The 14,722-nt window shown below is 29.0% G+C and overlaps 1 protein-coding gene across 1 annotated transcript in view; it reads right to left on the bottom strand.

Moving 5' to 3' along the window:
- Positions 1–456: 456 nt before the first annotated feature.
- Positions 457–14,722, bottom strand: part of LOC107448813 (TWiK family of potassium channels protein 18) — a 54,305-nt gene continuing 40,039 nt past the window's right edge. Inside the window, exon 4 of the mRNA XM_016064158.5 lies at positions 457–11,263. Coding sequence (XP_015919644.1) covers positions 10,454–11,263 — 810 coding nt within the window. The 3' untranslated portion in view covers positions 457–10,453. The remainder of the gene's footprint in view (positions 11,264–14,722) is intronic.

Genomic DNA, 14,722 nt, shown 5'->3' on the forward strand with positions numbered 1-14,722 from the left:
GTTGTATATTGTGGGTAAGTTTCATAAAATTCCATGTGTAATTTCTTGAGTTATCGCGATTTTTGTGAATTTTCCTTAATTTATGATAACCAGTGTATATGATAAAGAAAATAAACTAAAAGGCAAGAATTCTATTGAAATAGAAGAAAAAGCAATTTTTTAGGGAATGTTTTTTTTTTGGCATGTATGATTGTTACTTGGTTACATTTTTTTAAATATATGGGGCAGATTTTGTTCAATTTTTATCCATATTAAATCAAAAAAGGAATGAATAATTGGAAATGTTTATTAAGTTTACATAAAATGTAGATACTTTCTTACTAACTGATACTGAGTTAGAAATAAAACAAAATTTAACATAATTTCATCATTATTTGAGATTAAAAATTTCGAATTATTTCAATGATAAATACAATTTGCTAAATGTGTATTTTTGGACTAAATAGTGCGACAATATATTTTTTATATATACAATTTATTTTTTGCCTTTTGCAGAAGAATGAATAAATAACAGATCACGAAATCAGAAAAAGATTTTAAAAAAAAACAACCTCTTAAATATGCAGAATGTCTAGAAATAGACAAGGGAGGAAGCAAAGCAAGGAAAGAAGCAGAAGGAGGGGGGGGGGACAGCCAAGAAGGGAAAACAAACACAGCGACAGAAGCAGAATAAGAGGCAAAGAAAATTTATATTATACTACTTTTAGAAATAAAAAACACTGTAAATATTTATGCGTCATTCCATTGGCCAAGCAAGTCACACTCGCAACAAAAACTTTCAATATTTTCTACATGGGCAAGAACTGAGTAATTTAATTTTTTTATTTTGTTGAGTTTTTGTAAATGCATGTTCTTTTTATATATCACACATATAACGCGAGGAAATTATTTTTTAAATAAATAACTAAAATATTGACCAACTTGCACAGTTGTATTAATGTAAGTGATCTACGTGGGAAAACCATAAAAATTAAAACCAATGCTATGAAATATTTTAGCTAATGGCTAATTTAGTTTGTGTGGGTGTCACACCCGCAATTTTGGATTGGGCGAAACAAAGGATGAACTTGTAGATAATATTGAAATCTTTCCCTTTTAAGGACGAAATTAACAGAATTTTTCTGGTTCTGAAAAAGTTCTGGTTTGTTCCTATTTAAAGCTTCTTCAGATGAAATTCGTTATTATAACATCACGATTACATCACAGACAACCACCAGAAAAAAAAAAAAAAAAAAACAATTCCCCATTCTTTATAAATTAAAATAGAAAAAATCTTTTCTTGATTTATTAATCTTTACTTGTTCTCGGTTTTTACTGCCAGAAATTTTTTCTCCATTTGTTCTTAAAAAAAATCGGAGATGGAAAATAATTTGCAATTTGCTGTGATAATAAGCAGTGAGCAGAAAACTATAGTATTTTGTTTTTAATAAAACAAAAATATCAATATTTTTGTTTTATCGAAATAGATTAATACTGTAATTTTCTCACGATTACTTAAACTTTCAATAGGTATTAGTTTTTAATGGTAATTCTACGGTAATACAGACATAATAAAACGAAATGTTTAAATATTTAAAATTCGCAACTAAAAAAAAAAAAAAAATACAGGCAATAGAAGGATTAACAAAGTTACAGACATGTAAACAGAAACACATAAATTTTAGTACAATTATCTAAAAGAATTGTGTAGTCTGAGTTGCTATAAAAGTTTAATAAGAACAATTAATGTATATTTAATTGATTAAACGAAGTAGGAGTGAAATATAAGCATTGAAGGACATCAACTCTCACGAAAGCATTTTTACAGCGCATAAATAAAAACAAAAGTATTTACAAATAGTAAAACGAACTTTCCAGTAATTTACATAAATATGGCTTACCACGCAGTCTTTAATGCTATTCTTCGAAGGCTCTGCCGTCATACATTTAAAGAATGATGGATTTTCAGATATTAATATGTTATTCAAATTTAATCCAAAGCATGAGCAGTCTTCTGAAGCAAATAAAAAACCTTGCGCCATTCAGTGCATTCCTGTCCCTGTGGTGCTCAGACGTCCTTGCTAAAGAAGCCAGTAACTTGTTCATTTATTCGTACAACATACATTTTCAGGCTTGTGTGTTCAATTAAGACTTTTAAACATTTGTCAAGTAGAAGGCAGCATCCAGGGTAACAGCAGAATTCGAACCCGCTACCTCCACGCTTTGCCCAGCGTTTGGCGGGAGCTAACACTAGGCCAGGGAGGCCCCCTTGTTGGATCAATCTCGCATAGTCACCTCTAAAGGTGCAAATGCTGTTGCCAAGCGCTATTTTTTGGAGGAAACTTTTAAAAACCCTTCTATTCCAGATCTTAAATGTCCTAGAAGCCTCTCATCTATAATAGCAAGACTTCTTACAGGACTCTTCAAGGACATGAAGATGTCTCCAGATAAAACCACCAGATACTACCCCATTTAAAGACAGGACGCATTTTCAACTATCAGGTCATTCATGCTGTACTTTTTAAATTCAGCCCACCATCAGAAAACATTCTATACAATCTTCAGGCGTCAAAACTCGCAAAACTCATCTTCCTAACATTTAGAAATATTTAGCACTGACAACGTATTATTTTTAAAACTATTGTGACTTAGTAACAGTTATTCGAAACTATTAGGTTAACTTAATTCCATTTTTACCTAACGTAATTGTCGTTTTATACGAAAATGGCACAAAATATCAATGAAAAAAAACTTTCTGTTTTGTGAATAGGAAAATAGTATGTAATCGAATTTTTTTTAATTAAGTTACCTCAACGCGGCATTGTTAAAATTCATAAAAAATTTGATTTATTCATTGATTTCTTTTTAGCTTGAAAATCTTGCCAAATCGGTGCTTTTTAAAAAGTTTCAATTTTTTTTTTTTTAAATCTTGCTAATTTTTACGAACCTAGACAATAAAGCGTTAGAGTGACTTTTCTAAACGGATCACAGACGCTTTTCAATTTCACAAAACTGTGGTTGTGGATAATTGTAACGAACTCCTAACAGCCAAAAAATAAATTACAAAAATAATCACCAAAATACGTGATTACATAAGACGATAGAACTTTCAAAGAATAACATTGATATGGAAATAAGCAAATGAAATAGCATCTAATTAATGTAAATTAAAATTAAAAAAAATTTCAATCACAAAGAAAATTATCACAGTTTCAACAACATAACTTATTACACCCAATAATCATTTCATTACACATATTCGATAACTTTTGATTTAATAATTTCTAGATACCAAGATACAATCTGAATGGTTCGAGGAGTAATCACAAATGTAAGACACAAGACTAAATTAGACACAGAAACTCATTTTCTCTGAATATGCATAATTACTTTTTGTCAGGGTTTGGATTCTTGACCCTCAAATAGGAAATATCCGCATTTTTGTAAATATGGTCTCAAATAATGACCAAAATAAATAAATAATAATAATCACAGTTTTTGAGAGACTGGAAAAAACTCTGTAATTTTAAAGGTAAGAATAACTGTCCTGTTTCCATTATAAATTTAGAGATTAATGAAAAAAAAGTAGCATTTGCAATTGAGCAGATCTTGCAATACTTTATTGAAAGAAAATTTTAAATTTTAACTCTAAAAATTCATTAGAAAAATTACTAATTATAATTATATTTTTCGCAAAATAAATGATTAAAAATCATTTATTTTGAAATTCATATTTTTATTTTAAAAGAATTTCATATTTTTATAAATAATATAAAGTACAATGTTATTTTTCCAAATATACTACGAAGTTAAAGAAAAAAGTTAATCAACTTGTTAACCATGATGTATCTTACAAAAAGCTTCTGTTATTTCCGCTGGAAATTCATGGATTTTAATTTAAACTCCTGGGAGTAAAAAATCAGTAGTTTTAAAAATTTCTTTATCAAAAAACTGGATTATTCCCGGGAATATACAATATTTTTCTTGCCATTGCAACTCTACTCCCAATAGTTTAGTCGAAAAGCCCATGATGTTAAATTAAATTTTTGAAAATTTTTTCGTAATTCTGAATTTATTTTAGCGAACCAAAAATTATAAAACTGCTTTATTTAAAGTAAATTTCAAGTATAATTGAAGAATTATTTTTCAATTTGTAATTATTTTAATTTAATGCCGTTCGTTTTTTTTTACTGTATGATAAACAAATTTTTAAATGATTTTAAGCAATATGGTGAAAGACAAAACTTGAACTTATTCGTTCAAATACTAGTTCTCGTAAAATAAGCATTAAAAAATCTTATTGCTCAGAAACTATTTGACCGATTTCATTGAAATTTTGGATTTCATTATTTATAATAGCACAGTATCATGCACACTTTACAATTCAAAAAGGTTTCTATTACAAAAAATAATTAAAAAGATCGTTCAAAAATAAATTAAAAAAGTATTAATAAATGCTTATAAATTTTTTTTCGAACTCTTTAAGTAATACTACTAAATATGAGTTGCAGTAGTGGGTTTGATTCTTTAAAATAGATAAATAAGCCAAAGGTAAAATAAACCCATTTGTGCCTAGTGTAAAAATGCTTTTTTCAAGTAAGAAAGAATTATTAAGTTTCATTATTTTGTAAAAGCAAGATATTACCACATTATATAAATTATTTAAATATCCATTTTTGAATCTCAAAACATAGATCCTTTTTAAAAATAAAGTGGTTGAAAAAAATATCCTCTTGGTATAGAAAAATATGTATTTTTCATAAAAAAGGAACCTTTTATAGTTAATCATTAAAACTGTGTTTCCTAAATTGCGGAACATTAAAAAATCTGTTCAGAAAAAAAATATTTTTTGTGTCTGATTTAAAATATCTTTTAAGTAGAAGACTCTAAGTGACATTTTTAGAGTAAGATATATAAAAAAAGTGGTATTTTTTTTAGATTTATTTAGAAGGTTATAGATTAATAATTCTTTTCCATTTGTCTCTTCCTAATGTGAAATAAAAATCATACAAGTGTACTCAAAACTAATGTGGATTAGTTATGTCAAAATTAAAGCAAAAACATTTCTGTTACATAAAACATGTCTATATTGATGTGATCCCTTATGTTGTATACCCGGCCTGATTTATGTATACCCCTTACCTGCTTCATTGTATATTAAGATCTATGCATAGAACTATTAAAATTGCAGGTGAAAACGTTGAAACGTTATTCAGGTTTCCCGTTTTATTTATTTTTATTTTACACACTGTATAGCAAGAATCCATTGCAATTTTTATTTACTGACATAACTGTGGTAGCAATAAACACAAGTTACTTCTTTAAAGGATTTTTGGGACATAAAATTTTTTATTTTTTCTATTCATCGTTTATAAAAAAATAACGCAATTAATTAGCTTTTTTAATAATGAGCAATTTTTTTCCTAGTATTAACTTCAAGAGATTCCGAAACACGGAATGTCTTTTGTCTCCCAGTCATTTTTCTTCAACTATATCTCAAAATTTACAAAAAATAATTGCATAAAATTTAGAAAACATATATTATAGGTATAATTACTTAAATTTCTCTTCAGGATATTGAAACATACAGATTTTGATAATCAAATTTTTAAAACATAATAAAAATGAAACATACGAAGTTTTAAGAGATGATATCAAAATAATATTTTAAGAGATGATATCAAAAAATATGCCGAAAATAATTAAAAGTTATCAGTTTATCAAGAAATTGAAGAATGTGCAAACGTTGAGGAATTTTTAAAATATAATAGTTGGGAAATTTTAAATTTATAAATTATTTTTAAAAGATATTCACAAAAGTGCTGCAAACAAATAAATTTTTTTTTCAGGACAGTGAAGCTCATGCAGGTGTTGATAAATAATTTTAAAAAAAATAATAATTGGAAAAATGTCCAATTTTAATGTTAGATATTTTTAAAAAGATTATCGCAAAAAAAGCTTAAAAGAAATTCATTTCCTTTTCAGAAAATTGGAGCACATGCAGATGTTGATAAATAATTAAAAAAAAAAATGATAATAGGAAAAATATGCAGTTTTAATTTCGGAAATTTTTGAAAAACAATAACAAAAAATTTTGAATACAAATTAAAGTAATTTGTCTTCAGAAAATTAAAACATATGTCGACAATAAATTAATATAAAATAAGGCCAAAAAAAAATTCAAACTTTTGCTTCAGAAATTTTTTGAAAGATAATAACAAAAGAAAGCAAGAAACAAATTATGGCTCTTAGTTTTTTATAAAAATTGAAACTAATACATATTTTGGTAAATAATTTTTTCAAAAATATTACAATTAAAAATATATCAATACGATTTAATGAAAAGATATTAATACATGCAGATATTGATAAATAATTTTTTTTTAAAAAATGATTATAGGAAAAATATGCAGTTTTAATTTTAGAAATTTTTAAAAAATAATAAAAAAAATTTTGAATGCAAATTAAAGTAATTTGTCTTCTGGAATTTGAAACATATATAAATAATAAATTAATATTAAATAATGCAAAAGAAAAAAAAATCCAAATTTTTGTTACAGAAATTTTTTAAAAGATAATAACAAAAAAAGCAAGAAACAAATTATGGCTATTAGTTTTTCAGGAAAATTGAAACAAACACAGATTTGGGTAAATAATTTTTAAAAAAAAATACTAAAAATGAAAAGATATTAATACACAATTTCAATAGACAATGCTTGATTTTTTCATTTTATGACGTAGAAAGTTATCTGTTGTACTGTTGATTGACCATATGGATGGTGTTTTCAATATAAATGTAAACAATAACAATTTCGAGCTCAATACCTGCTCTAGTTCCGGTTAGAAAGTTTGAAACTGCTAACTACAGCTTATTCTGCGAGGCGATATTTTCAAACGGATAATTTTGTTTTCAATACAAGAAGTAAATTAGATAATTTTTGAACTCAAATCTGCCGTATTTCTTAAGATATTAATGTTATTAAGTAATCCTGGTGAGTTTGACGAGAAAATTTGTTTTAGTTATTTAGAGATATATTGTTAAAAAAAGTGACATGGTTGCTAGATTTTGAAAATTTTGCTTTTTTGGGTGTCCTGATTCGGCCTATCTCCATTTGTTTCAGGGTTGGCAAGTTTTTGACACATGACAGTTTTTACCGGTTATTACCATGGTTTTTACCGTCATGTCAAAAACTGTCAAAAACCCATAGTTTTGGTAAAACTGTATTTTTATTTGAGTTTAACTGCTTATAATTTAAAATTAATTTTTGGGCAATAAAATCAGAAAAAAAGTTGTTAAAAGATATTTAAGAACAGATTCTTGCATTTTCCCAACATGTTTATATCAAAACATACTATTTGAAGTAAAATATTAGGATACTAAACAAAATTCTCAACATTTCCAAGCATCACTTTGTTTGGCATATTACATGACTGAAGAATGTCAAGATTGATAACTTTCATTCATAAAATCTTGCTTTGAGAAACACATGTACACATAAAAAGAAAGCCTCATAAAATAAACTTTTCTTATAATTTTTGTTTTCAATATTTTACACAGAAATGAGACATGAAAAAGCCTGGGAAATCCTTTTAGAGTTTCCTTGCAACATTGCAATAACCTTTTGTTATCATTATCCTCAATGGCAGGCTTCCATTGACAGAATCTTCTCGAATTTTGGACTCATCCATACTAAACTCAGAAATCGACTGGGCAATGAAAAATGCGCAAAATTAGTCACTTGCTATCGTATGCTTCGGTACCGTGACCCCGACTACTGAACATGTAATTTTGTTTTTAATTAAGTTTTGCTTAATATGCATTTTCAACTGAATAAAAGCTTTTAACTTGACGAAATAGCAGTAATTCTTGACTTAGAGTTTGTTAATACTTACAAGTTTTGAAAGTTTATTTTAGCTTATTTCTAATATTTAAGAAATGCCAAATTTTAAATTATTCTTTTTAGTTCTTGAATTTATTAATAGTTCCAAGCTTTTTTGTTTGTTTGTTTGTTTGTTTCTAGCAATTAAGAAGTGCAAAATTTTGAATCATTTGCAAAACAAGCTATAATGATAAAAGTAAGTATCACTATTTTCAATAAGTATATTACAATATTACTGAATGAATGTATATCCTTCTATAAGAATACATGTAAACAGTTGCAAAATCAATAGCAATCATTTACAACATTCATTTATAAAGGCAATTATGTGAAAATAATATATTGTCCGCTATATGCCATAAATTTAAGAAAACAGTAGGTTTTTGACAGTTTTTACCGGTAAAAACACGGTTTTTACCACTGTCATGACAAAAACCAGTTTTTGACGGCAAAAACCCAACCCTGATTTGTTTATTACTGTTTGTTCTTGTTGCAAGCTGTGCACCATCTTACGTTAGTGTTAGCACCTTTAGCAATGTAAACACAAGTATTGTTAGCATTGTAAACACAAGTAATAAGTAATGAAATACCACGTTTGCAAGAATCTCAAAACACAATGATCACGTTGTGAGCCAAATGGCTTTAAAATACACCAGAAACAGTAACCCGGAATTATAGGCAGTATGGAGCTTGGAGCGTTTCTTAGTGTAGAAAATACCATCCATAACCAAAACGTAAATATATACCTCACTTTCTGTTAATGCCTAAAGATGGCGCTTTTCTCATCTGTGTAAAGAGGGAATGAGTTTTCCTCACATGAAATAATTAGAGCTCGTCCCGTCATAGAACCGGTTGAACCTGTTTGCAGGCTGAAGATGCTTACAATGAACACCTGTTGTCTATGGATGGTGTTTTCAGTAGAAATTTAAACAATAACAATCTCGAGCTGTATGCTTGCTCTAGTTCCGGTTAGAAAGTTTGCATCTGCTTACTACGTTACTCTGCGAGGCGATATTTACAAACGGATAATTTTGCTTTCGATAAAAGAAATAAATTAGATTATTTCCGAGCTCAAATCTGCCGTATTTCATAAGATATTAATGTTATTATGTAATTCTGGTGAGTTTGTATTGAAAATTTGTTTTAGTTATTTAGAGATATATTGTTAAAAAAGGTGACATGGTTGCTAGATTTTGAATAACTCGCTTTTTTGGCAGTCTTGATATGGCCTCTTTCCATAAGTTTATTACTGTTTGTTCTTGTTGCAAGCTGTGCACCATTTTACGTTAGTGTTAACACTTTTAGCATTGTAAACACAAGTATTGTTAGCATTGTAAACACAAGTAATAAGTAATCAAATACATTGTTTGCAAGAATCTCAAAACACAACGATGCCAAATGGCTTTAAAATACAACGGACACAGTAACCCGGAAATTTAGGCGGTACCAAGCTTGCAGCGTTCCCTAGTGTAGAAAACACCATCCATTTTAAATGTTTTTTTTTCCGTTTTAAAATGATAAAAGATGCTGAAAGCAAAGTATGGATATCTCTACTGAAAATAAATATAAGATTTCAGGTTTCAATATTTTCTCGCATAATATTTCCATTTGTATCAAAAATTAGAAATTTCACTATAATTACTTCTTAAATTAGCATCTTTGTGGAAAGTTACCTTAAAAAAAGTTTTTAATATTTTTTCCGTGCTCCACTTAGTGTAATAACTTTTGATCAAAGAATAAAACTTTTATGATAACAAATTTTCCGATATATTGCGCGACTACAGGGTGTTTCTCACGGGATATCTGTTCATTTTAGACGAAGCGAACTTAACTGTTAACCGAGCCTATTACCAAAACAAAACATAGATATTTGCTGCCAGTTAGCTCCAAATCTTAACAAATACCAGTTCTGAATCGTAATTGTCCCTTTCACACAAAGAAACTAGCAGAGCTCGCTTATGTAACAGAACTAGTTGAAATTCTTTCTTGGCTTCGAATACCATCAAAAGTTAAGGTAAGTATTTACTAAGAAAACAGAACAGTTATTTGGTTCCTCTCATCACTTGCCATCCATTAGACTGATGGTTTTCATAAATTTATAACAGGAAAACAGTTAAGGATAAAAAAAAGTTTTTGCATCAAATTCATGTGACAAGGCATAAATTCGTTCACTTACAACTCCTGATTTAAGTTAGAAATTTTCTTCTACAAATGGCACTGTAAGTCTTTTCTACATTTCTTTAGTTGTGTTTTGATGTATAAAAAATCTCGCTTTACAATAACGACATAATATTGTGACAAATGGTGGATGTTTTGAAAATATTCTAATGTCATTTCGAAAAATCATGATGTAATTTTTCAGTCTTTGATTTACAGATTTACTACTTGCAGTGCCATCTGTTGAAAATTTTTGAACTAAAAATAAAAAATCTGGGATGAAACACTTATGTCCATTCAGATAAAGTTTCTGCAAGTTATTTTTTCCCCTGCAATAATATTTTAAAATCAATTTGTCTAATTTGGGACACCATGTATTTTTTGTGACTAAAAATATTTCATATAAAAGTGTAAAACATAAAAAATAAATCAGCTTTCTATTTCACTGCTTCAACGGTAACTCCATTTTCGCTAGTATGAGTAACAATTGTGTCTATTTCATCATCTGTACGTGGAGGAGAAGATTGTGCAGATTTTGATCCTCTTCGAGATTTGACTGAACTTCCTCTCCTGCGACTATCAGGAGTTTCAGATCCACTCAAAATGTCATCCTCCATCAAAATATTAGCATCAAGCCCAATCTTGGTTCCAATGTGTAATTTAGCCATTTGAAATGTTGCAGATAATTTTTCCTGGACAACATTTATGCACATAGAAGTTAAAGCTAATCCGAATAGTAAATAAATGAAAGTTGCCATCATATATGCTGGATGTTCTGGGACATAATCCCCAAAACCAATGGTACTCATTGATATAAAAACGAAATAAAATGATTCGAAAAAAGTCCAGTTTTCCCAAAGGTGAAACAAAAAGGCTCCTAACATCATGTATGCAACCAATAAAAGGACTGCTAATGATACGGGTAAGTTGAACTCATCTTCATCTTCATTTGATTCTATGATGTAATCTTCTCCGCTTTCCTTTTCTTCTTCTTTTTGATCAATTTCTGTATTTTTTCCCCCATTTTCTTTTTTCTTCTCGTTTTTATCAATTACTGTATTCTCTTTCCCGCTTTCTTTCTTCTTTTTCTTTTCTTTTTTGTGTATTTTTTCTTCCAGTTCATCAGCTGAATCAGCTTTTCTTCCATCCATCTCAATATCTTCGGCAACATCACTTGAACGGCGTTTCTTAGATCGGCTTTGATAGGGCATGATGTAAGGCATTTTGTTCCACGCTACTGACATGTACTAAAATAAAAAGAGAATCTCAGTTACTAACTATACGCCAATGGACTGTTCTCACTGCATGCAAAAATTTGGTGATGCGATTAAGAATCTAATTGGTATATCCATTAAAAATTTATCCATCAGATTCTCATACGTGATTTTTTGCATACAATGAAGTGGGCCAAAATAGTCGAAATTTCTTTTAGCGGTGCTGTGAAAAAATTGTCAATTATAGAGCCGGAGGTCCAAACCAGAGGCTGAACTAGTTCCACTGTCATTCAATCAAATTTTGTTTGCACTATTCCTATTGGACGATTCGTATTACTATTCCAATAAAAACACATTCCTATTAGTTGCATCTCTGTAGATCATTGGTAGATTTTAGTGGTGAGGTAAGTAAATTGGTATCAGCTAAGATATCTCTATCCCCAATAAAAAGTATCCAAATTTTTATAACTCGCCAATTGATATCATCTGCGCCTCAATGGTCTGAAAGTTGTGTGAAACAGATTAGAAGTGCTTAAAATTAAAAAGAAAAAAATCTACCTCAACGGCATCGAATTCTGGATGATAAGTGTATCGTTTTAAAAAATGATTGACTGAATGTAAACAATAACAAGCTTTCTAAAACCGGAAGAAATTTAGAAAACTTCCTACGTATCCCTCCGCTTACGTTATGTTAACGAGGCGATATTTGAACAGGCTTGATACATTCTAGGAAGTTTTATTATTGTTATTTGTGTTTAAATTTGAGCGTAATTTTACCATTCATAAGAGTTTACTGTAATTTATAAATTCTAACGGGTCGTGAGCCTAAATGAAATTTAACAAAATTAATATCACAGCATAAATAAAGTGTATGGTCAGTGTCGGCTGAAGACGTTCTCGCACTTCGGGCGATACTGAAAACAGTGCCCTTTACTCAATCTTGGGAGAGAAAAAAAATCTGAATTTTAAAGGAACAAAACTCTTTTCTATCAATCGTCTCTCTGACGTAGTCTTAACTCTATAAAAAATTGCTTTTCATATTTCTAATTACAATATTTCAACCAGCAAAATTATAGAATATATATCAAAATTAAATGTTGATTCAAGAAACACTTGAACAAAAGGAAAAACAATGAGAACAGAAATTCTCAATATTTTTTGCCCCATTCAGTTTTCTTCATCATTGTTAGGAGATAATTTTAAACCAAAATTTAAAATCAGAATACTCATTTATTTAGCTCTTATAGATTATTTTCTGAAAGTTTTTTAAAAATTAAATAATGTTATTAAAATAAGAATAAAAGTAGTTGTTTATTTTCATATACTGAAACTAAATACTTAACATCCTAAATTAAAGGAAAACGTAATTTACTTAACAGAAAAAGTTCAATTAGCATATCTGCTGGGGTAAAAAAAGCACCAGTTTAAGTAGTCTGAAATAAAAGAAATAACAAAAAGCGCAGTTTTTAAATTAAGGATGAGATTTATTTTGATATTTTAAAATGCTTGTCTTTAAAATTTATGAAGTAAATTTATTAAAAACAAGCTATACAAATAAATATAATTCCTAATATATTCCTCACACAGATTAATATTTTGCACCACTGCCCCACTATATAACTCATATAAGTCAGAAAATTTCAGCTCATTTTGACCTGCATTGTAAAATGTGTACTTAATAAGATTTTTCAAATTTTAAATTGTGTGTTTTTAAACAATGTTTTTCAAATTCGATAAATTAATCAATATTCATTTGATTTGGTTAAATTTGATAGCATTTTTATACTCCATTTAGTTTTCGGTTCACGTGAGATGTTTCAAATCGTGTTTATAACTGTACATGCATGAATACTATTTTACAGGTATTTAACATTCAATTACCATTTTGTTAAAAATTATTTATTATTGCAGAGATGCCAACTGCTCCGGATACGCCAAAATAATTTTAAAAAAACGTTAAATAACTAAAAATTAAATTTTGCAAATATTCGATTATTTTTGCTTGATTTTTAAAAGGTATAGCATGACATAAGTACTATAAAGTAGTGAAAATAATGGTGGATAAAAATCTGCTAAATTGAATTTATTAAACCAAGAATCACAATCGATAAACTACCACTTTAAAATATATATTTGCTGTCCGGAGCAAGTTGGCATCTCTATTATTGTTTGTTTTTGCATCATCATACGTTAGTATTAGCGCATTGTTCGGGCTGCGAGACTAAGCTCATTTTACAAATTGTGATCTAAGTTTAAATTTCGAAGTTGGTATATTGTTGACAAAGTATGAAGTGTTTTATAACGATTCTTTTTTTTTCTTCTTCAAATGTTAAGTTACACAGCAAGAAATACCTCGAGTTTAAGATTTAGAACTCATTGTAAACAGAAATAACGTAAACCAGGTAACAAATACTATATATAGAAGAAATACGACTCAAGATAGTCTCATAGCAATATTAACACGTAGTGAGCCATATGGCCTTAAAATATACCGCAAACAGTAACCCGGAAAAATAGGCAGTAAAGCCATGCATCCTAACACCATCCTTACTATTCTCTCTCTTGAGTACACACTCTTTAATAAATTTTAATAGTTTTTAACGAAAGGTTTGGCAGCCATTCCATTAGTTACATTACACATGTTACGTTATGTTATGTTGTGTATTCGTCTATTAGAGTCAGTGAAGCTTTGAAACAAAGAAACGCGAGTCAGAAAGATAACTTGAGCACTATTGATGGTTTGCTGAGTTTTCTAAATCCAGCCATAGAAAACGTCTGGCGTATTTTTCGGCCAATGTTGTATTTACGAGACTAACTTTGAACAAATCCAGAAAATTTTATTTTTAAGTTTTCATCCAATATCTACATTCATAAAATGTTTTCAATTTTTATATATTTATTTTTATATGGCGTGCGAGATTTAAACTGAAATAAAATTGTTCGAGACAATCAATAAATAAAATGAATGGTCTTTTGAGTGTTATTGCTCATTCATTTGTTTCAACATCGAATTTTCTACTCGGTGTAATTCGAAACATTGGAAAAGTCAGAAAGCAGTAGTTTTTAAAGATTCCGATATAGTTATATAGTTCTCTTGAAATTTTTATTTTATCTAGGTATTGCCGTAGTATGTAGGTAGTTTATTTACGTCGCACTAGAGCTACACAATGGGAAAATGTCTGTGTAATGGGTTATGTATGGGTAATGGGTTATGAATGGGTATTGGGCTATGTCTGGGAAACATCCCTAGAGATGATCCGAAGGCATGCCATCACAATTTTGATCCTCTGCTGAGAGGATGGCATCTCCACTTTGGAAGTCGAGCACTTTACAGTAGAATAGTTTAACGAGGAACCATACCGCGTACCCTTGGTCCCAATGCAGACTGATCAAAGTAGCGATGCTGGTTTCGCCGTGGAAATTTATTGGTAATCGAAGATACTTCCTTATTTTTTCGCATCTGTGCTAAAACCAAGTAAATTTCATTTGCTT

The sequence above is a fragment of the Parasteatoda tepidariorum genome, chromosome 12, assembly GCF_982258835.1.
Source record: "Parasteatoda tepidariorum strain Cologne lab strain chromosome 12, Ptep-v5.0, whole genome shotgun sequence".
Taxonomy (NCBI): domain Eukaryota; kingdom Metazoa; phylum Arthropoda; class Arachnida; order Araneae; family Theridiidae; genus Parasteatoda; species Parasteatoda tepidariorum.